Below are 22,029 nucleotides of genomic sequence, written 5' to 3'. Positions count from 1 at the left end.
CCATCAAACTGAACTGAACTGGAGAGATTTTGTATGGAAGAATGGTCAAAAATACCTCCATCAGAATCCAAACACTCATCAAAGGCTATAGGAGGTCAGCGTCTAGAGGCTGTTATATTTGGAAAAGGAGGCTCAACTAAGTATTGATGTCATATCTCTGTTGGGGTGCCCAAAGTTATGCACCTGTCTAATTTTGTTATGATGCATATTGTATATTTTCTGTTAATCCAATAAACTTACTGTCACTGCTGAAATACTACTGTTTCCATAAGTTGCTGCTTTTAAAGTTCAGCCAATGATAAACAAAAATCCTAAGAATTAAGAGGGGTTCCCAAACTTTTTCATATGACTGTAAAAATCTAAGGTCAAATCTATCAAATATAAAAATATACTACCCTAACTTAAGGCAGCAAAATGCAAACAAAAGTTCAGAAGCAACATTCTAATGGTCCCAATAGATACCAGTATGCATTTTTCAGACTGAAGCATTTATATTTTTGACAAAATTATTAATGTTTATTTATGTATCCGTCAACATGCTTGGTAATGTCCTGGATTGGTATCAGGAATTCACCTCGCCGGCTTGAACTGATAAAAGTGCAGCTTCTTTGTCATTTACGCAGCAAGCACAGCACCAGACATGGCTTCTCTTGATTTTCACTTTCCTGCTTCAAACTGCCAGCTGTAAACATATCACACATGAAGTGTCACCCCATTCAACCCAATGCAGAGCCATTATTAGCACCTCAATCAGGCTGAAGAGCACATCACTTTGGTCAATATCCATAACAGCACGGGCTCACTCCTTACACACAAAGACATTACATCTAAGACATAAATTCATGGACAGAAAATCAATTGTCCCCTTTCCATGCTCAAATTTGCACATTTAAATATGGTATGTGTTTTACTTTTAAGTGTGTTTGCAGGTTTTTCACCACGTTTAGCATACCACTAAAGACTTTTTTTTTTTTTTTTAAATCCATACCACAAGAAGAATCTCACCTGGCATACTGGATCAGCCAGCATATCACTAACTCCTAACTACGGCCATCTTGTTGATGATAAAACATTTCCAGTTGCCACAGCATGAGGACTGGACTTTCCAACACGTGACATCATCAGGTCAACTCTATTTAAGATGGCGGGATGCTGTTTTTGGTGTCCAAGATTTTGGATTTTGTAATATAATTTAGGGTGCAATAGATTGTGACAAAGCAAGATGCAAGAGGACAGGAGGATATGAAAAAAGAAGATCCGCTATGGCGACCTCTGATGGGAGCAGCCGGAAGAAGATGTAGACGAGATAGTGATCAGATCATTTTGGGGAGTTAGGATCTTTGCCCGTATTTTCAACTTTGGTTTGTAGTTCGCATTTTGGACTGGTCTGCTCAGACTTATAACCTCTACTTGTTTAAGACTAACAATTTTTGGAATTCCGGGTCCTAGTGAAATCTATGATCCACATCCCTATGTCTGAGGACTATCTCACTGTCTAATACAACAATTTCTTTCATTTTGGTAAAACCCAAGATGCCCAACTGCAAATGCAGTGGGATCAGCGTTCCACTTACAAAAAATAAGAACACAAAATGGAAACAGTAGACAACACAATTAGGACTAGTTGAGGATTGTGTCAATGTCATTAGAAAAGGCCAGAGAGACCATCTGAGAAAAGGCATATACCTTACCACTCAGCATTCTTATTTTAGATCTAATTTTATATCATGTCTACTGTTAATAACCATGTAGATGTTTTTCCCAACTACTGCTGACATGGCTGAAAGGTTTGAATCATTCAATCAATCACGGAGTTGCAACGCTTCTCCCACAGTAAACAGTATAGTGTGGTGATTAAGGCACTGGACTTTAAAATGCAAGGTTGTCAGGCTCATCCCCCACTGTGTGACCCTCCTCTCTGTAAGCAGTAGAAATGGGATCATGTAAGTCACTTTGGACAAAGATGTAGAAAAAATAACTTAGCCAAATGTAGAAAAAAATATTGCCTATATACACCTACCTGGGCAACTTCTGCATTTATAGAAAAGGTTACATTCATACTCATCCCTCACTACAGCAACAATTATCACTCCTCGATTTATTTATTTATTTTTTTAATTTTAGCACCTACCTTCTCCGGAGTTGCTTGAACCAGATGCTTCTGCAGTCCCATTTACATCAGATTTTAATGACTCAGACTTCATCTGGCCAGAACGATACTGTAGGGTGCAGTTACTGCTTGGCATGAAGCCTAATTCAGGTACCTCCTCATTTGGACAAAAACACTGAGAGTCAAGCTCTGATTTGAGCTGTTCTTTCTTTAAACTGATTATATTTTCAATGTTCTGCCTGTGGTTGCTTTGAGACATCAATTCAGAGTCTTCTTGAATGTCTATGACCAGCCTTTCACATTCCTCCTCCTTAACGTGAACGTTTTCCTGTTTTAGCTGTGCAGACTCCCACTCACAGTCCTCTTTCTTAATGTCCACACTTACTTCCTCCGTGCTATGCATGGGAAGGAGGTCTTTGTGCAGTGTGGGATTCTTCGTTTCTTCCTCATCACATCTCTCTTCTGAGATGCCCTTTTCACATTTATATTCCACATCTGGAGGTTCCTGCACAGCTGGACACACCTTCTCCATGTTAAACGAGACTAAAAACGGTTGCTTCCTTCGTTCCTGTAGAGACAGCACAACAGAATTCAGAAATTGGTGCATCTGAGGTTCCTAAATAATTACCTGCTAACCTTGAATCAGTCCCCCTACTGTTTAAGTCCCAGCTACCATAACATTTAAAAGAATACTCCATCCAAAAATCCATCCATCCATCCATCCATTTTCCAACCCGCTGAATCCGAACACAGGGTCACGGGGGTCTGCTGGAGCCAATCCCAGCCAACACAGGGCACAAGGCAGGGAACCAATCCCGGGCAGGGTGCCAACCCACCGCAGGACCCATCCAAAAATGATTTTTTATAATGTTACTTACACCATGTACTCCATAGTGGTGACAGAGAAACATTTTTAATCTCACATTTTCATGCAGAATGGAAGGAAAAAACATTTATGACAAAACAGAAGCCAATAGTGTCCAATGCAGCACAACAGAAAAGAAGTCCATAGAGAAAAAAGAAAGGACTGCGTTACCCGTGTTTCATAATCCCCATGTCAGTTATCCAGCTGTATGCACAGAACATGCAAATCACCTGCTTTCTTTTTATTAAAACTCTTCTTAAGTGCTACTTCCAGAATTCTTAGCGTAAAGCCTCCAACAACCTCTTGCACTGAAGACCACCCCTCCCCACTAGTTGGTCATGAGTCTTCTGGTCCATAAATTTTCTTCTCTCCATTTTGCATGTAGCACTAGTGTGTTGTACTGTGTTAGCCATTATAGAGGTAATGAGAAGTCCAGCAAAATGACTTCTTTGATTGGCTAACTAGAAAGATTACAACATGCAAGCTTTCGAGGAAACTTAGGCCCCTTCTTCAGGCAAGATCTATTGCCTCGAATGTTTCCATTTTGCATGAAGGTGGGAGATCAAAATGTTTTCTCTGCCACTGCTACAAAGTACATGAGGTGAGTAACATATTAAAAAATAATTGTTAGGTAGACCATTACTTTAAGAGGGAATGAAATTGTAGCCGCTGAAGCGTAATGCGAGATCAAGCACTGGTAAATCGCGTGTCAAAAGAAATCTCTCAGTCCAAAAGTTAATTTTAAAAATATTTAGTGAAAGTTAAAAGCAAATAATCCACACAAGAATAAAAGAAAAAATAGTTACACACGTAGAATAAAAGGCAAAAAAAAAAGGAAAAATGTATCTTCTCTAAGCTTAGCTTTTCTTGAGAAACTTTAGTTATTTCTGTACTTAAAAGTTCTTTACTTCTTCTTTCTATACTTAAAGGTTCTCAATTTCTTCTTCTGTACACCTTAAGCATACGGTACAGTATTTAAATAAGTACTATTATCTTAGAGTTATTTCACACACTCAAAGAGCCCGTAGGCCCGCAGGCACGGTCACGGTTTAAAACTGTATGCCTCTACACCTTACACATGGCACGGCTGTCACTAACTGAAGAATAAGGTTTACTCAAAGCTATTAGAAATGGCAAGAATATACCAATACAATTCTACTTATGGGGGTTATAAGAACCTCCCATAGATTATGCATTGTCATCTAGTAAAATATTTATAAATCTTATATAACTAGGAAAATGGCTCTTACAGGAATTATTATAGCACCTAACGTGAATTGTTGTAGTTCTGTATTTGCACTGTGAAGTCACTAAACAGAGTTGTGGTCAAAACTGAAGAATCCTAACCTGCATGATCCAAAATGTCAACCAAACTTCAGAAAGACCAAAAATACAGTAAGTCCTACGCAAACCTGGAATTCCTTATTTCCTTAACAAAGTCACACTCTCAGTCTCACACAGATTGTTTTATTTTATCAAAAAGCATAGGCATCGCATGTACATGTGACGACATTGCAAATGTGTTTAAGCATATGACCAGCAACGAGGGCTGGTAGTAAGAGCGTAAAGCCAGCAACCAAAAAAAAGAAGGGAAAAACCCGTAACAAAAAATGGCACTTGAAAAATATTAACGTTTATTAAGAGGAGGAAACACAATCTTCATAATTAAACAAAGCAGAATAAACCCTTTGAAAGTCCTGTAACATTGATAGTACAGTTGACAGCTTGTCATGTATAGGAGGCCCTGCTTCTTACTGGATTAGATAGATAGATAGATAGATAGATTAGCTCACAGAATGGACTACTGAGTTAGTTCGCGCACGCGCGCACACACACACACACACACACACACACACATCTTTATACAGCAGCCAAACAGAACACAAGTGTCACACAGAGAACATTTCACAATAGTAGTTGTCTCAAACTGTTTCAGGACTCCTTACAATATGGAGACACATAATGAACAGTTTTAATGATGCAAAACATTCATTCCTTTGACTCACACATCAAACAGGATAGCAACTGCATAACACAGCATTCCATTGGTGGTCTTTAGTATATCTGCACACCGCCCAGTTGTACCACTCGTACACCCACTAGGATGTCAAATTGTGTCCCATAAAGTAAGTTTTATAAAATCAAACCAATCTGATATGACTATGTGAAGTAGCCCTTCATTTTATGCAAAAAATAAATGAATAAAAAATGCAACTGATCCAGAGATGGAATGTTGTTGTGCAGTGTGCTTGCAGTGCTGTGATTACCGTTTGACTCTATAATGCAATTCTGAGACCGCATATGACACTTTATATATACAGGGTGAGTCAAAATTATGTTAACACTGATGGTACCGCTATGTATATACTTATATACAATTTTTTATGGACAATTTATGTGCCACATATGGTACACATGTTGAACATGATGGTGAATGGGTTAAGACATTCCTGTAAATCATCTTTCACATATGAAGTATGTTTTGTGAATAAATTGTTTACGCCATTCAAATGTTAACTGAATTTTGACTCACCCTGTATATAAAAAAGACAAAACAGCACTTGAAGTGGCACAGTGGTGAGCAACCAAGTGCATCCCGTCCTAAAGACTAAAAGTCCAAAATGTTACGGGAATAGACATGAGAATGAAAATTCTTTAGTCTTGAACACAGAATACTGCAAAGTGGGCTTCATTAATGTTTTTATATTCTCAATGGCATCAACAAAGTTGATCGAGAAAAATTGAAAGGGAAGTGCTTTTTAGACTGGAGCCAGAAAGCACTGATTTACACAATGAGTTCTGGGATTCTGAAACAAACTACCAAGTCATGGGGATGACAACCTATAAAAAATGAATAAGTAAATAAATCAATAAAAATTGGATGGGGACAACTGAAGAATTAGCTAATAAAACAAACTTTACATTTTTCCCATGGTTTTACATTTTTTGTGGGGGATACATAAAAAGCTCATTTAATTGCATGTTACACAAAACAAACAAGCAATCGACAGTAAAAGTCGCTCCTTCCCCACTCCTCCATATGGAAATCAACACCATCTACCCTTCAAACCATTTGTGGTGCTATGATTTCTAGCCTTATCTGTTGATACATTTTTTGCATGTCTTTATTTGTAAACTAGACAAAGTAAATGTAATATTTGATAGAGTTTCAGAAGGCATGTTTTATTTCACTGATGAGAACAGCAGTGTTTAGATGTTTACCTAACTAATTCCCTTCAGTCTTTAGGGCTGACTCAGGAGGAGGAATTTATGGTCAAAGAGGATGAAGCATCAGACCAGCTTAGCAAGGATGACTGCATTTGGACTTACATGAGCCTTTAAGCCGTTCACAGCAGGAAGGCCATAAACTGACTAAACAAAGCAACTGGGGGATGAGTTGTACCAGAACGTTTCCATTGGTAAACCGGTCAGGAAGGGACATGTAAACTAATCCGATTGGTCTAAAGTATGGCTGTTTATGATTGGTTTTGAATTGGAGGCCATTCTGTACAACACCACCAAATGGGTTTGTGTTTTGTGGTAAGAACGGTAGAAAGTTGGTCACCTTGCCTTTACCTCTCTCTTTCACCATCTGACTATGAAATGAAGACCACAATGAAGACACCTTTATCTCTGCAGCCATATTAAGGCAGGCATGTGGCCTGTTTCAATACCCCATTCAAAGGCCACGTGGTAGCAAAGCAAGCCGAGAGCCACAAGATGCACTGCTACTTAGCCTGTAAGGGTATGGTTGCCAATATTCAGATAGTATTATGCTTCCTTAATATTTTGGGCATTTTATCAATAGTACATAATAAAACGTGTAACTTAACTTCAGCCTGGTTCTTTCCTCTGTCTAATTACCTGAGGCTGAGGTTACAGTTGTCGAAGGGAAGAGGAGAGGAAGTGCTAAAGTACCTGATCACAGAGTAGGGGGTGAATGGGATTATAGTCATTTTATTAGAGTCTACACGATAAAGACAATAAAACAGGGGTTCTTAACCTGAGGTACGTGGACCCCTAAGGGGTCCTTGGATCGGTTTCAGGGGGTCCGTGAGGGTCAGACAAAAATTAACATTTATATTCACTATACAGCCCAGTACTGTTGATTTAGAGTAGATGTTGTAGTAGTAGTAGTAATGGTAGTAGAAAACGTAGTAGTAGATCTCTTTAAATTTGCACACGAGGATTGCATTTCGTAATTATAATGCGTGACTATTACATTTTGCATAATTTTTTTTTTTTGTTTAGATTGTTTAAAGTTTAATAATACTTTGTGTATGTCATATGTATCAGACAATCAAATCTCGATAAATAAAGTACATTATATTAATTGCATGCAAAGTTGTTTTTATGTGAATATTTCTGGGGAAGGGGGTCCATAGATTTCATCAGATTCTTAAAGGGGTCCTTGATTCAAAAAAGGTTAAAAATGGTATTTGTAGTAATGACCAAAAAAAAAAAAAATAATAATGCTAAGCTCCTGTTTTTAGGGAGAGTGAAGATAAATTATTTGATGCAACAAGCATCAATGGACATCAACGTAGAACAGCAGCAAACAACATCAAGCTATCCATGAAAAAGAAAAAAAAAAAAAATCTGTTTGATTGTGTCCCATATTCAGCCTGTCAGATATCCAGTTGCATGCTTACACTATCCCAACACATGTATGCACTTTGGCTAAAGTATTGGCAAGTAAACCACTCCTGGAATATCCTCTTGGAAATGGGTGGTGAGCGCAGGATGAAGCTTTTGAACTGAAGACTTGCCTCTTGGTCTTTTGCTACAAACAATAACAACAATTTATTTCTTGTACAGTATAGCCCAAAATCACACATGGAATACTTCAATGGGCTTTAACAGGCCATTCAGCCTCGGCTCTCTAAGAAGATAAGCGTGGGTTGCTGATGAAACAGGTGTTGACAGGGCCAGCAAGGGGCGCTAACCCAGTGGTCTGATTGTGGATCCCAATGCCCCAGTGCAGTGACGGGGACACCGTGCTATAAACATGGAACCGTCCTTCAGATGGATGTAAAATCAAAGTCCTATGGACATAAAAGATCTCTGGGCATCCTTAGTAAACAGCAGGGTGTATGCCAATGTCCAGGGTAAATTGTCCACCACAGTCTTGTCATTCTGCCCCCCTTATCATCCCATCTCTAACGGACTCTCTCTCTCACAACTTCACCATCTAACAGCTACTATACTGTGTGCCGAGCATACTGGCACAATAATGGCTACCATCATCCAGATGGATGCTACACATTGGTGGTGGTTGACATGGCTCTTGAATCACTGAAGCACTTTGACTAGTGAGAAAAGCACTACATAATAATAATAATTCCTTACATTTATTATTATTACAAGAAAAAAAAAACTCTCAGAAACAACACAGGGTAAATAACAGATAAAGTATATATATATATATATATATATATATATACTAGTCATTAAGCCCGTTACAATAACGGGCGCTAGAACAGTAGTGCATAAACATTAGTAGGTACAGTCTATATTAAATGGCAAGGGACTTTGACCTCATTCTGTTTGTTGGTCGTATTTTTCTTTGTCGTTCAGCCTTTCTTTTGTTGATGTTTACTTGCTCAGCTGACCGTTCTTCGTGGGCTGCCGCCATGTATTGTGTGTCTTTAATTTTCTGTGACAGTAATACTGTCTTGTACATCCGCTTGCTTGTACGTCCGTAATATACCTTTAATTTTCTCTGGCAGTAATACAGGCGTGCGCGTCAGTAATATGCCTTTAATTTTCTCCAACAGTAATACTGGCTTGTATGTGGCTGTAATATGCATCACTGTTTTGTGTACCTTTAATTTCCTCTCGCAGTAATACTGGTTTGTATTTCCGTAAAACACTTGTAATTTTCTCTGACAGTAATATTGCGCATCGCACCGTGCCCCACGCATGCGCACTTCGCCAGAAGACACACACACACGGACACCTGGACGCACAAAGGGATTTTATTAAAGAGGATACAGTCGACCTTTGATGTACAACCGGCCTGACATGTGAACAATCTGATTTACGACCAAAATTTTTGCTTTGATTTATGACCAAAATCTTGCATTACTACCTGAATGTGGTCACGTGTATCTGCTTGCGCGATTGTAAACAAACAGCCGAGAGCAATTGTAAGCGTCAGTCGGAGCCCAGATACATGTGTTTGTGGATGTAATTTCGGTCAGTGCAGTGATTTATATAATTTTTTTCGATAATTGCTAAGGAAGGAAGAGAAGGTAACGAAGTTAAAGAAAGCGATCACAATCGAAACAAAGAAGGAAATTGTGCGGAAATATGAGAGTGGTGTTCGTGTGACCGATCTCGCTAATATGTACAGCATATCGAAATCCACCATCTCGACAATTTTACAAACAAAAGATTTGTATAAGGAGGCTCCTTCCAAACAATAACCACCTTCCATTTCATTCTCCTCCTCCTCCCTTCCTGCAGCCCAAAGATGTCAACTTAAATGGTGAGTACAGTATGAAATTGCTGTTTCTGGTAGGCTAGGTATGTTTTATAACTTTTTGGTTAGTACATTAGAAAAATTATTGGTGTTTTGGTAAATTATGCACATTATACAACCCTTTTTTATTATGAAAAGGTTAAGTAAGCGTTGCTGTGGGAGGTTCGGAACGCATTATGGGTATTTCCATTATTTCTTATCGGAAAAATAGTCTTGACTTACAGCCAACTTGAGTTACAACCAGCCCTTGTGAACGAATTGAGTTCATAAGTCAAGGGTCCACTGTATGTGTGTTTGGGTGGAGTATTCTGTTAAATTACATTTAATCCTTATGACAAAGGGACAATTTCCGCAAATGCTAGTCTGAAAACTTTGCCATTAGCTATTGCTACCATTAGAGACAGTTTTCCTTTCTATTGTACTCTGTAAAGCAGTTTAAGTTACATTTATATATGAAAATATGCCATTTAAATAAATGTTGTAGCAACTGTGCTCACTAATATAGATCTCCTGATGACACACCCAAGCTGGATGCTTGAAAAAAAGTCAAACCTTGCCCATGTCAAGCTTTACTCGAGTACTTTCACAGCTACGTGACCTCTGCTTTTTTTTTTTTTTTTTTTTAATATATGAAAGGTTGACGAACATTACTGATGTAGCCTTGCAAATTATAATTATGGAAAAGTTGTCATTGTGATTTACTCTCAAAACTGGACAGCCAAAATAAAGAAAAAACAACCTAGAAATTCATTTAACTTTGATTTGTTTAATTAAATAAATTAATTATCCATCAACCAAGAAAAAACACTAAATTGCAAAAAAGAATTAAACCAGGAAACCTGCACTATGGAGTAAAGTCTACTTAATAAAGTGCAATTGTATAAAAGTCTGAATGATAAATGTTGCTTCAGTCACCAGGTATAAAAAGGGTTTATGGCAGTCCAGTTTTTTTCCCCAAAAGTTTCCAAATAATTAGACCACAGGAAACAGAAGGAAGGAGTACGTCGGGTAAGCCAGCTTGTATTTTCTATTAAATATGATGCAGTTCTGTATTTGAATACATTTTCGTTTAACATGGCACCATAGAGTGGTGATATGATGTATGATAAGAATTTTATCAAACTCTGTACATGTGACAGTACTACAACTATTACTGCTAATATATGGAATTAACAAAACAATAAAAAGCCCAAGAAATTCAACACTTAGGTGGAACAAAAGAACTTGAGAGCAGAGAGAAAACAAAAGGGGCAAACAAAGAAAAAAAAATGAAAGCAAAAAAACAACAAGATGAACCTGCCCTTTTAATTAGCTTGTTTTTTCGGTGGGCCTCTCTTGAAGTGATGTTACCAGCCCAGCACACCACAGTGTAGAAAATCACACTGGCCATCACACTTCTAGAACATGTCAAAAATGGACCTACAAGAATGTTCCAGTGTTGCTGACACAGTCCTTGAGTCTCACAAACTGCAGTCCATTATCCAGGATACAGTAGGTTCATCAACCTGCACATCTCCAACTTTACACCTCAGCAATTATGTACATTACACTGTGGATCTGAAGGTTTCCAAGGCTTTTAAATAGGAATAATAAACCCACTGTTTGCTATATGATAAGTTACTTTAAACTTTGCTGTCAGATATGTTACATTGTTGGAATACAGTTTATTAAAAAGACTGAAAACACATGCATCAGGCATGTTCAAAACATGAGTCACATAAAACTCAGGGGGCAGCACTTATACACAAATGACAACAAATGCTATTAATGTTTCTGCAATTTGTCTCTTTACTATATAAGGTGGTTAGCTAAAACTATAACAGATTATTTGGGATTCTGCACCTTGTGCTGGGCAGGTGTTATCTTGAACCTATCATTAAAAGATAAGCAGGCAGTTTATTTTTACCGTTTGTAAGTGGATTTAAATTAAAACCAGATAAGCAAAAATAGGTAAATAAATACATAAATTAAAGAAAAATCACCGCTATTTATGTTGATATAACTAGATCTTTATTTAAAAATATATAATTTTAAAAGACTGCATAATTAACAATAATTAAAATAACATTAGGTCCACCCTTTTATAAAACTCTGGTGCCTCAAACGCCTCCTTTTTCCAACATTTAGTGTTAGCCACTTGACATTAGTGCTTATTAGTAAATAATAGCTTAAATATATAGAACATTAAAAAAGAGAACAACATATTAAGACACAAAAACAACGAATTCTTACTCAGAAAATGCAAAAGGAAAAAAGTCGCTAAAACACGGAAATGACAACGTGCATAATGGAGTCAGGATGCATGTTTGGTTAACTGAGACGAAAATCTGCAATGAGAATCAACAAAGAACGGGGGATGGAGACGGTGACCATAGTGAGGAAACTCGTAAGACAAGTGACAAAGACGGGTCGATTGACTTTCACGTGCAGCTGGAGCGTAAATCAAGAGGAACAGCAGGAGTGCACGCCGCATCATATCGTCTCTCTGCCACTTTTAACGGGATAATGGATACGAGCTCTGTCATTGGAGCCCCAAACTTGTCCCGAATAAAGAAATCACCGTTGTCTGAAGTGGAAGAATGGAAAACGAAACTCAATCGTACGTAACGGTTTCACGTGGCTACTTAAGCTCAATGTGTCAGAAGGAAACGCACCTATAAATGAATATCAAAGAGAAGTAGCGAAATGTCCGGCATTGAAAGTAATAGATAAAAAATCGGGTTCTGAAATAAACAGAATAATGTAAACAGATCAGCGTGCTCCGGTGAGGCTCGCACAGCCGTGACAATACTGATTTTATACGGAGCTGCACTTTCTCTTCCTCATCGTATCGCTCATGTATGACATGGAAATACCTACCTTTGCTCTTTCTGGATTTCTCCTTTCCAGTCTATCCTGACGAATTTAACAACGCGACACCGATACGGCCTCTCGTCTCGGCCTAAAGCAGCAGTACGAAAGGAGTAACTGGAAATAATTACTTCTAGTCACGATAAGCTCGAGGAGTGTCAAAATAAAAGTACCAATTGAAACGTGCAATTCCCATGCATCCTGATGGAAGCACACGTGGGTCTATGAGCATTTTTTAACATGTTAACGCGTTCAGCTTTGCTACAGCTTGTTTCTAGTGAAAGGGAATATGTTTGGGGTGTAACCTTGACAACCATTTCCACCTTTTCCACTCATTCGGGAAGACAAAGAACGGTAAACTGACAGAATTGTGCAAGTGATCCTTTCATCCCTTACACACAGCTAAGCAATTTGAAAACACAAGTGCACTTAAGTTACCTTTTAGAATTTTTTGATGATAATTTTAATTTACTGAATAAATTTTTTTTCGTCGTCCCGTTTAATGGGCTTGGGACTTGCTAACTCTTTTTTCGACCTGCTTACATAATCCTTTAGAACAAGTATTAACAATGGATTATGGATAGATTTTTGTGTGGGTCTGTTAACGCCTAATGCTTTTAAAATATTATCAGTATTAATTTTTTTGGAGCTTCTGTTAAATTTTATTTCTCCTTGGGGCCAAAGTATAATCCAATCTTCTTCTTCTTAATAATAATCCAAGTACAGTGGTGGGCAGGGCCGGATTTATATGAAAAGAGGCCCCATGCTATTCCACTTATGAGGCCCTTTCACCTTCCATTTTTAAGTTTGTAAATTACATTTGAAATAATAAAATACATCATTACTGTGATTAACCAATACATTTTTATGTTTGTTTATTAGTCATATGCGTAGAATTTCTCCTTATTTTCGGTTCAGTGTTTTAGTGTTCACTGTTTTTAGAATAGTGTAATTTTAATTTTGCTAAAAATTTCAATGTAGGCCCCTCTTGATCTTGAGGCCCTAGGCTGAAGCCTAGTTAGCCTATAGGAAAATCCGGCCCTGGTGGTGGGGTATGATATAGAAAAAAAAGAAAGAAAGCCTTGATGTTCATACTTTTAACCTTTACCAAACTTCAACAGTTACACATGGATTCAGATCTAAGTAGTAAATCACTCACAGGATACATAGAACTGAACATCGAAAAAAAGGATTACAATTCAAAATCAATGTGAAGTTTGACCAGTGACGTACACAGACCTTTTGGCAGGCAGTTGGTCACAAAGGGGAGGAGAGGAATTATACGGGGCAGGATTTGTAAAATTTAAATTCCAGGACACAAATTAGTGGCAATTTTACTTCCTCACGTAAATGTGGATGTAACATAAGGGGGCATTATAATATTTACAAGCTTGGAAAAATATTTCTCCAAGATTCCTGATTAGATTATCAGAAAAGACACTGCATCCTGAACATGTTCTATTTTCTCCTAGTATAACACATCTTACCAAGATGGAAGAGTAAATAAAGAAATCCTCATCTATTTATATGAAATATCAAATGTGCAGTGTCTATTGATAAAGTATTCACTCCTTTTGAAGTCTTCACATTACATTGTTATACAATGAACCACATTGAAATTAATTTGGCTTTGTAGACACTGAACAACAAAAAAAAAAACACTTTTTAATGTCAAAGTCTAAACAGATCTCTGCAAAGTGGTCTAATTTACAAATATATAAAATACCAAATAACTGATGGTATATGACACAGCTAAATCATCACTGGTGCAGGCAACTGGTTTGAGAATTAGTTCAATGGAGACCAACCATCTAAGGTTTGCATCGATTGCAGTATAAATGCCTCTGACTGTATCTGGAAGATCCATCTTGTGGCGAGTCGATATGGTGGCCTAACCTGCACATTGAAAACAACAGAGCACTCCAAGCCAACTCAAAAGTCAGAGGATGGAGACAAAAGAAAAAATATCCAAGACACTGAAGATGCAGTTAAATCAATCGGTAAGAAGCGTAAAGAGTACGGCACAGCCGCATATCTGACGAGAGCAGACGGTCCACAAAAACAGAAGGCTATTGAAGAAGGCCGCCACCACCAATGACGTTTATTTCTATTGCACATTTTCATACAAAGAATGTGGCTCAAAGTGTTCTAAAAGATGTCAAAGAGAAAGTTACAATAAAAAAAAAAAACAAGTAAGATTAAGAATATTAATGAATAAGTAACAAAGAAAAAAATCTATACAATCTTATAGAACGGATACAGTACATAATTAGTAGAAGGGTAGCGTCTTTATACAAAATATCACAGTGTTAATCTCTAAAGATGAGTCCGGTGATCATGTCAGATGGCTGGGAAGACAGGAAAAAAAAACAGTTAAGGTGGGGGGGAAAAAAACGTCTGCTGGAGCTCCAAGGCTAAAAAGACCACCCAGCCCCAACCAAGAGACATCAAGAACTCTAAAGGAGTTTCAAGCTGCAGTAGTTGTACTTTGGAGAGACTGTGCAGACAAGTGCTGCTGCCTGGGTGCTTCAACAATCACAGCATTATGGGGAAACAGCAAAGAGATAACCACCGACGTTGGAAAGAACGCACTTGGCATCTCAGCAGAATGCATGTGAGACACTCTGAAATCAGAGTAGACATATACTTCATTTTTAAATCAATGTTTCTTAGTTTTCCTTTCATTTTTTTCAGCCTGCAAAGTTCTTGATTGAAAAGGCTAACTTCTGAAATACTCATTTCAGGGACCTCTGACAAAGCCTTTGGGGCACAGATATTTTGTCTTCTTTCAAATTCCATATTTAGCACAATGTCTACATGGCGTGTCTTGTGGAAACTAGCTAGTACCACCTATAACTTTAATAATATGAGAAAAGAAAAAAAAAAAACAACCTACATCAAGTAAGATGTTGTGCAAACTTTGAAATATTAAGTAGTCAGCCCAACATTTACTTACAGGCATTATTTCCTTGGACACGGCCTTCCAAAATATCTCCAAACTGACTTCTCCACTAAAATCCTCTGGTGGCTCTTTAATGCAACTTACTAAAAACATAATAAGAAGGGTTCATTATGACAAGCACATGTCCAAAAATGTTTTAACGTATCAATGAAGTGAATCTCTCTATTATAATAAAGGGGCGGCACGGTGGCGCAGTGGGTAGCGCTGCTGCCTCGCAGTTAGGAGACCCGGGTTCGCTTCCCAGGTCCTCCCTGCGTGGAGTTTGCATGTTCTCCCCATGTCTGCGTGGGTTTCCTCCCACAGTCCAAAGACATGCCAGTTAGGTGCATTGGCGATCCTAAATTGTACCTAGTGTGTACGCCCTGCGGTGGGCTAGTACCCTGCCCAGGTTTTGTTTCCTGCCTTGTGCCCTGTGTTGGCTGGAATTGGCTCCAGCAGACCCCTGTGACCCTGTAGTTAGGATATAGTGGGTAGGATAATGGATGGATGGATGGATATTATAATAAAAAAATCCTGGGACAAGACGTGACTTTTTCAGAGAGATACTTTCACATCCCGCGAGACGAGACTTTGTGCCAAGAGATTTAACCATGCCCAGGGCCGGAAATAAAAGACAAAGAGCAGATGACAAAGTAGAACGTCATAAAAAATTCAAAAACGATGACGCAATACACATGCAGAGCAAGTTAGAGATTATGAAAATAGTAAACTTCGAAAGTCTCAAAAAAACTAATAGTAAAGATCGCATTAGCGCAAACAAACAAATTATCACTCGGTGAAATAATGGAACAGCGAAAAGAGATCAAATATATTGTTCAGATTTTTTGTTCGGAGACTTGTAGATCGTCCAATTTGTGTTGCCATCAGGGAAAAGTAGCGTTTCTTCCCAATGAAGAGGCATATCCACGAGAATTAAAAGGTTGGTTGTTTTGGTGAAAGTGAAATCCACATACACGAGTGACAGTGATAAATTAAAATAGTAATACCTGCTAAGTGAGAAACACCTTTTCTATGCAAATCCATGACCACCGCAGGAAACACTTGAATGTTTATACCTATGATCTTCAAGAGATTTAAATTGTAACCACGTATGAATCACCATGTCTGATGGTGGAATCTGCATGCTTGTCATAAGTTGTAAATACTCGACTGCTCTGCACACTGCAGTATGGACTTGGGTCAGACATACAAGTAAGAAGATCACTATATGAAAAACAAACATTATATAATTCTTTTCAAAAATATTGTGGCTGTTAGACCCTCAAAGGTAAAGTTTAAGTTGCAATGAATATTAAGAATAACAATGCTATCAAAATTCCAACTTCACAAATAGCTTACCGGTTTGTGTGTGTACGGGTTCCAGTCCACTAAGGCCTCTGCCTTTGACTGCCACCCAGATCACTTTGCACCCGGCCCCTATTTCTTCTACAGGTGCTGGGCCCACATGTTACATTTTCGGGCTGTGCCTGACTAGGCCCTGTGGTAGACCAGGCTCCAGGAGGACACCCCGCTAAACTCCACACCAGGCAGGGTACTCTTTTTAAATTTATGGGTGTGCTTCATTAGTGGCTTTGAATCGCTCTTTGTCTGACTGCTCACCTGGGACAAATTTTACCTTGGGAGGCCATACCAGGAGCTCTGGACAACATGGCTCCCAAGATGACAGGGGCATACAAACCTGTCCACCATGATAAGGTGGCGATTCCAGGAGAAGAACCCTTAGAGGCAGGGTGAGAAGCACAGACATCCACGAGATGCTCGGAGTAGAGCTGCTGACCAGCTGGGAGGGGACCCCAGTGAAGACCCGGGGCTCGCTGGGAGGATTAGATCTCCCAGATGGCCTGAGAACGCATCAGGATCCCATGATATGAGTTGACAAGTGTGGCTGAAGGAAAAGGACATGGGCTTCACTGCTACAACCCTGCTTCACATAAGCAGCGGGAAATTAATGAATAGCTTGGTTATGAAAGTTCATGTCAAGTAAAAATATTCCAAATTAGTGAGTTAGTTTTTTGGAAATTACAACACATACTAGTGATATCAGTGAAAGTTACCTGGAGAAGGGTTTGCATGGTTACGCAGACGGGTGAATCCAGAAGGACGCAATCATTGCAGTTATGGAGGCAGCTTTCCCACTCTTCATAGCGATAAAGCATTCCACTTGACAGGCACTGCTTACAGTAGGTGGGGATGCCTTTAAAGTATAAGACATGTTGTTTTAGAATAGTGCACAATGGGAGTTTTAAAAGATACCACACTAGCACATGGACAATATGCCATCCTACCTTCAGTAACACACCAGTGGGTGAGTATTTTTGCCTTCCAGATTATTAGCACAGAATCACCAAGTGGGACAGTGCCCAAGCATCATCTCTGCCATATTGTTTCATCAGGTAAAAGGTTGCTTCGGTAGTGTTTCCCTAGTGTCGGTAGACATATATTTTCTGGTGGAACAGCAGGTGTCCTCTTCTTCTGGAGAAAGTGATTAGCTATATGCTCTAGTCACACTCCTTTTGGTGGACAGGCAGAATTGTCATCCTTCACACCGTTGCCCTCAGTATAATTATGCCGCTCTTCATCAGCATTACAGACTGTCCAGAAAAAGCTCATGCTGGGTCTCAAACAGGTGCCATTGGGCAACATTAATGTGAATACAAGATTGTCCGACTTTGGCACATGGGCAGTGCCATGTATTCAACTTTGTATCAAAGACAACCATGACACGTCCCATATGGGTGTCACATGACACCGCTGGCTCATATACTGAAATGCACTTTTTGGTTTGTGGGATGGCGATGGTTATGTGGACTGAGAGGGGAACCTTGTTTGTGTTGGCAAGAAGCTGTTGTGCTAGGCAGTTCTTCATCTGTTCCCCACTAAGCCATTTTGCTTTTACCATTTCAGTCAACGTGTCTTCTGAGAGCGAGACGACTTTTGCTACGCTGGCACAGTAGCTCACTGACCTAATGTGTTGGCAGCGATAAGACTTGAGGCCACTCTGCTGTGCTACATCCATATTGAACCGGCACTCATTTAACTCGCATGACACACTGTGATTTCCTCCCCTCGTTTTACACTGCACGTGAAGTGGAATGCTGTGCCCTTCAAATGCTGTCAAAACAGCGAAAATGCCATTTGTCTCGTCCAGGCATTGACTCGTAAGGTGCCATCTAACATTGATGTCCTGTATTTTGTGTTTGGTGTGTTTGCGGTCAATGTGTTTTTTTAGGTTGCATTTGTTCATCAGTACATTGCAGATTGGGCATCTCCTTCTGATCACTGCCCGCACGCGAACGCTTATTGTGTTAACAGTGGTGGCTGATGGGCTCATCACTGTTGCAGTGGTGGTTGGCGAGGTCTCTATGGCTGGTGGAGAAGTCACCGTTGCACTGGAGGTTAGGGTCTTAGGGGCTGAAACAGACTGCTGAGTATGACTGCAAACTAGTACATGATGTTCAAAGTTACATCTCCGTAGTATTGTAGTTTGGCAGTAAAGGCAATGGTAGTGGAGAGATGGCCGGCAGTCAAAACCACATCTATGAAAGGTGAAACCTAAAACATAGAGAATACAGGTATAGTTGAAGAATAATATTAGAAATATGTCTAATCTACAGAACATATATTCAAGATAACCAAACTCCACAATTAACTAACAGTTAAAAACTCCATCTAGCACTCTTCATGCAAGCAAACAAGTAGAAGGTTGAAAAGAACCGAGTAATACAAAGAAATATAAAATCTGAAAGATTAGAAATAAGAAAAATGAATATAAAATTATAATATATAACGTACAGACCAAAGAATGAAAAAACATCTTTCATTTATAAAAAATACCTACAGATGTTGCCCATCCAATAGAGAATGAATTCCAAAGTTTACTTGCATAAAAACAAAAAAAAGGAATTTCCACACTACATTTACCATATAAACCTGCGTAAAAGTAGGGTCTTGAAACCCAAAAAAAAAAATAGATCATAAAATCAGACCCCAACTTATACGGCCGTTCAAAAATGCGACAATTATTAATTTGTTGCAGCAGCGCAGTTACCAATTTCTTTCGCTACTTCAATGACTTTTCATTTAAAACCAGGTTCATATTTTCTTCTGATCGAACGCTGCATCGTAGATAAGTGATGCTCTTACGATAAAGGTGTATGAGGGTGTGAGATACAAAAAAACACAAAACAGTGCAAACGTCACTTTGGAATAGTTTGGGTATTACCGTGTGGTCGCGTAGGCACAATACATAGAAAATAAAGGTAACGTGCTCCGCAGTTACTCTCTCAGGTGGGCATTAGCATAGCAAAATCTCTTGGACCAATAGCATGAGTTTTCCGCATTCAACTTATACGACCAACATTATAAAATACTGAAAATTATACAGTAAAATCAAACCCTGACTTATCCACGGGAGAACTTAAATGCGAGTATATACGGTACATAATACACATGGTGTTTAAAGATGAAAAGCACGTGCAGATCTAAACATCTGGAGCTTTGGGCTCGTAGTAGTGTTTCTCCCTCAGTGAAAAGGTTTGCGCTGAGAAACACATGATGATACTACTTGAAAATCAGTGTACCCCGTCTTGGAGTGAGTTACTGGGTACCCACACCTGTAAGTAAGTCTGGTGGTGGGGTGGCTTTTACAGGCAAACATCTAGTGATTGGGTAACCCACATAACCCAGTCAGGCTCAGCTCAAATTGGTGAAACAGAGGTGTTTTGTTGGCTCATCACCTACAAGATGGTTGCGTGCAATGTCTGCTTTGTGGCAAGTATAGGTGAGGAGGACATAAACAAACTAAACCCTGGCAATGAAGTCTTGCTTTGGGAATTCGGAACATTGTCTCTCGTACAAGGAAGGAGCTTGAGCTGATGCGGGAGGTGGAAAAATACCAGCTAAATATACCTGCTATCACCTTTAGCATATTATGGTTTCTGGGATCAATCTTCTTGGTTGGCGTTGGTTTTTCTCCTACTCTGGAATTCCAGTGAGCCATGTGTAGGGAGGGATACTCACAAGCCCCCGAGTCAGGGCTGGGCAATGGGAATTTTCTCCAATGGAAATGAGAGTTGTCTCAATGAGATGAAGAGCTGCGTAAATGAAAACTCTTGATAATTATTTGATAGCTGTTTGGTGTACTCAGTGTTCTTAGAGAATGCAGGGGAGGTGGTTGAAAGTGCCACCCACTGACTCTGTAGTCTTACGAAGTGACTTCAATGCTCACACTGGGAATGACAGAAATACCTGGAGGTATGCGACTGTGAGGAACAACTTGCATGATTTGAACCAGAATAGCGAGTAGTTATTATCTGATATCTGTACTAATGGATTGTCCATAACAAACACCGTGTTTAAACTCTAGGAGACTCATAAGTGTTCCTGGTAGCAAAGCACATTGGGCTGAAGGTCAATGAATGATTTGTGGGTGTGTTGTTTGAGCTGAGGCCATTTGATTTGGAAACTCAAGTGCAGAGAGGGGCAGAGCTGTCAACTGATCACCACTGCTTCCCTTCATGATGAGTTCAGCTCCTTCTCTCATGTGCAGAGCGAAACCAAGGATTTTGAGTCGGAACAGACCATGTTCAAGACCTAAATTTTTGAAGTGGCTGCTGAAAGCTGTCGTCTAAAGACAGTTAGGGCCTATCACCCCGGAAACCTATGAAGCGACACCAGACGTGAGGGAAACTGTTAGGCTGAAGAAGGTTGTCTTCTGTGGGATCTCCTGACCTGGTTGAGAGGTACCAACAAACACACATGCTGCAAAAGAGTCTGTAGAAACAAAAGCCTGAGAATGGGAGGAGTTTGGAGAGGCTATGGATAAAGAATACTGGGTGACCACAGGGCTGTTCCAGCAAATTGTTTGATGCCTCAGAAGAGAGGGCTTCATGTTGTCCAGACTATGTTAATCAGGGATGGAAAGGTACTGAAACTCTTCTGGGGAAATTTTTAATGGGTGGGAGAAACACTTTGAGGATCTCCAGAACCTGGTGGACATGCTATCCAATCAGAAAGAAGTGTTATGACACATCCTATAACTATCACTAAATTCACTATTGTGGCGTGAGGACTCCCTACTGGGGCGGATGAGATCAGGCTGAAGATGTTGAAAGCCCTGGACATTATTCGAATAGCGAGGTTAACACATCTATTTAATTGCATATGGAAGGCAGATAAAGCACCCTTTGGCTTGGCAGACTGGTGTGGTGGTTCCCAAATTAAAGAATGGGGACCAGATGTGTGTCCCAACTACACAACCTCCCAGGTAACACCTATGGCTAGGGTGCTGGACAAGAGACATCATCTGATGACTGAGTCCGAGATACAGGAGATAAAGGATTTGGGTTCTGTCCTAGCTCTAGGACAGTGGACCAGCTCTTTTTCCCTGGTTCATTTGCTGGAGGGTGTGTGTGGGTATGATAACCAAGTGTACGTGTGTTTTGTGGATTTGGAAAAGCCCACGATCATGTCCCTCAGCACATGTTGTGGGACATGCTGCAGGAATATGGGGCAACAAGGCCACTTTTGTGTGGTATTCATTCTCTATATGAATGCAGTCAGAGTTGCTTCCGAATGCTTGCCGTTAAGTCGATTTAGTTCGCTCTGTGTATCAGACTCTGTCAAGACTGTATCTTGTCATTTCTCCCATTTGTGGTTTTCATGGAGAGGATATCAAGGTATGGCTGAGGATGTCGAGTTGGAGAGGCTAGGGATGCATCAATAGTTTACACAAATGACGCTGCTGTACTCTTAGCCTC

At 39.5% G+C, this 22,029-nt stretch overlaps 1 protein-coding gene across 3 annotated transcripts in view; it reads right to left on the bottom strand.

The window, feature by feature from the left end:
* The window catches only part of LOC114667109 (gastrula zinc finger protein XlCGF57.1-like), a 40,772-nt gene extending 22,925 nt beyond the window's left edge, over positions 1–17,847 (bottom strand). Inside the window, exons 1-3 of one of the 3 annotated variants that reach the window (XM_051925435.1) lie at positions 17,326–17,847; positions 15,262–15,354; positions 2,132–2,678 (exon numbers count right to left, since the gene is read on the bottom strand). In XM_051925435.1, coding sequence (XP_051781395.1) covers positions 2,132–2,642 — 511 coding nt within the window. In that variant the 5' untranslated portion in view covers positions 2,643–2,678; positions 15,262–15,354; positions 17,326–17,847. Of the gene's footprint in view, positions 1–2,131; positions 2,679–2,984; positions 3,110–12,314; positions 12,475–15,261; positions 15,355–17,325 lie in introns of those variants that run through there. The other 2 variants (XM_028822263.2, XM_051925443.1) reach the window with 2 other exon arrangements.
* Positions 17,848–22,029: the final 4,182 nt, after the last annotated feature.

Source organism: Erpetoichthys calabaricus, chromosome 1 (assembly GCF_900747795.2).
Source record: "Erpetoichthys calabaricus chromosome 1, fErpCal1.3, whole genome shotgun sequence".
Taxonomy (NCBI): domain Eukaryota; kingdom Metazoa; phylum Chordata; class Cladistia; order Polypteriformes; family Polypteridae; genus Erpetoichthys; species Erpetoichthys calabaricus.
Note: the sequence above shows the minus strand (reverse complement) of the source record. Positions and strands in the feature narration are given on the sequence as shown.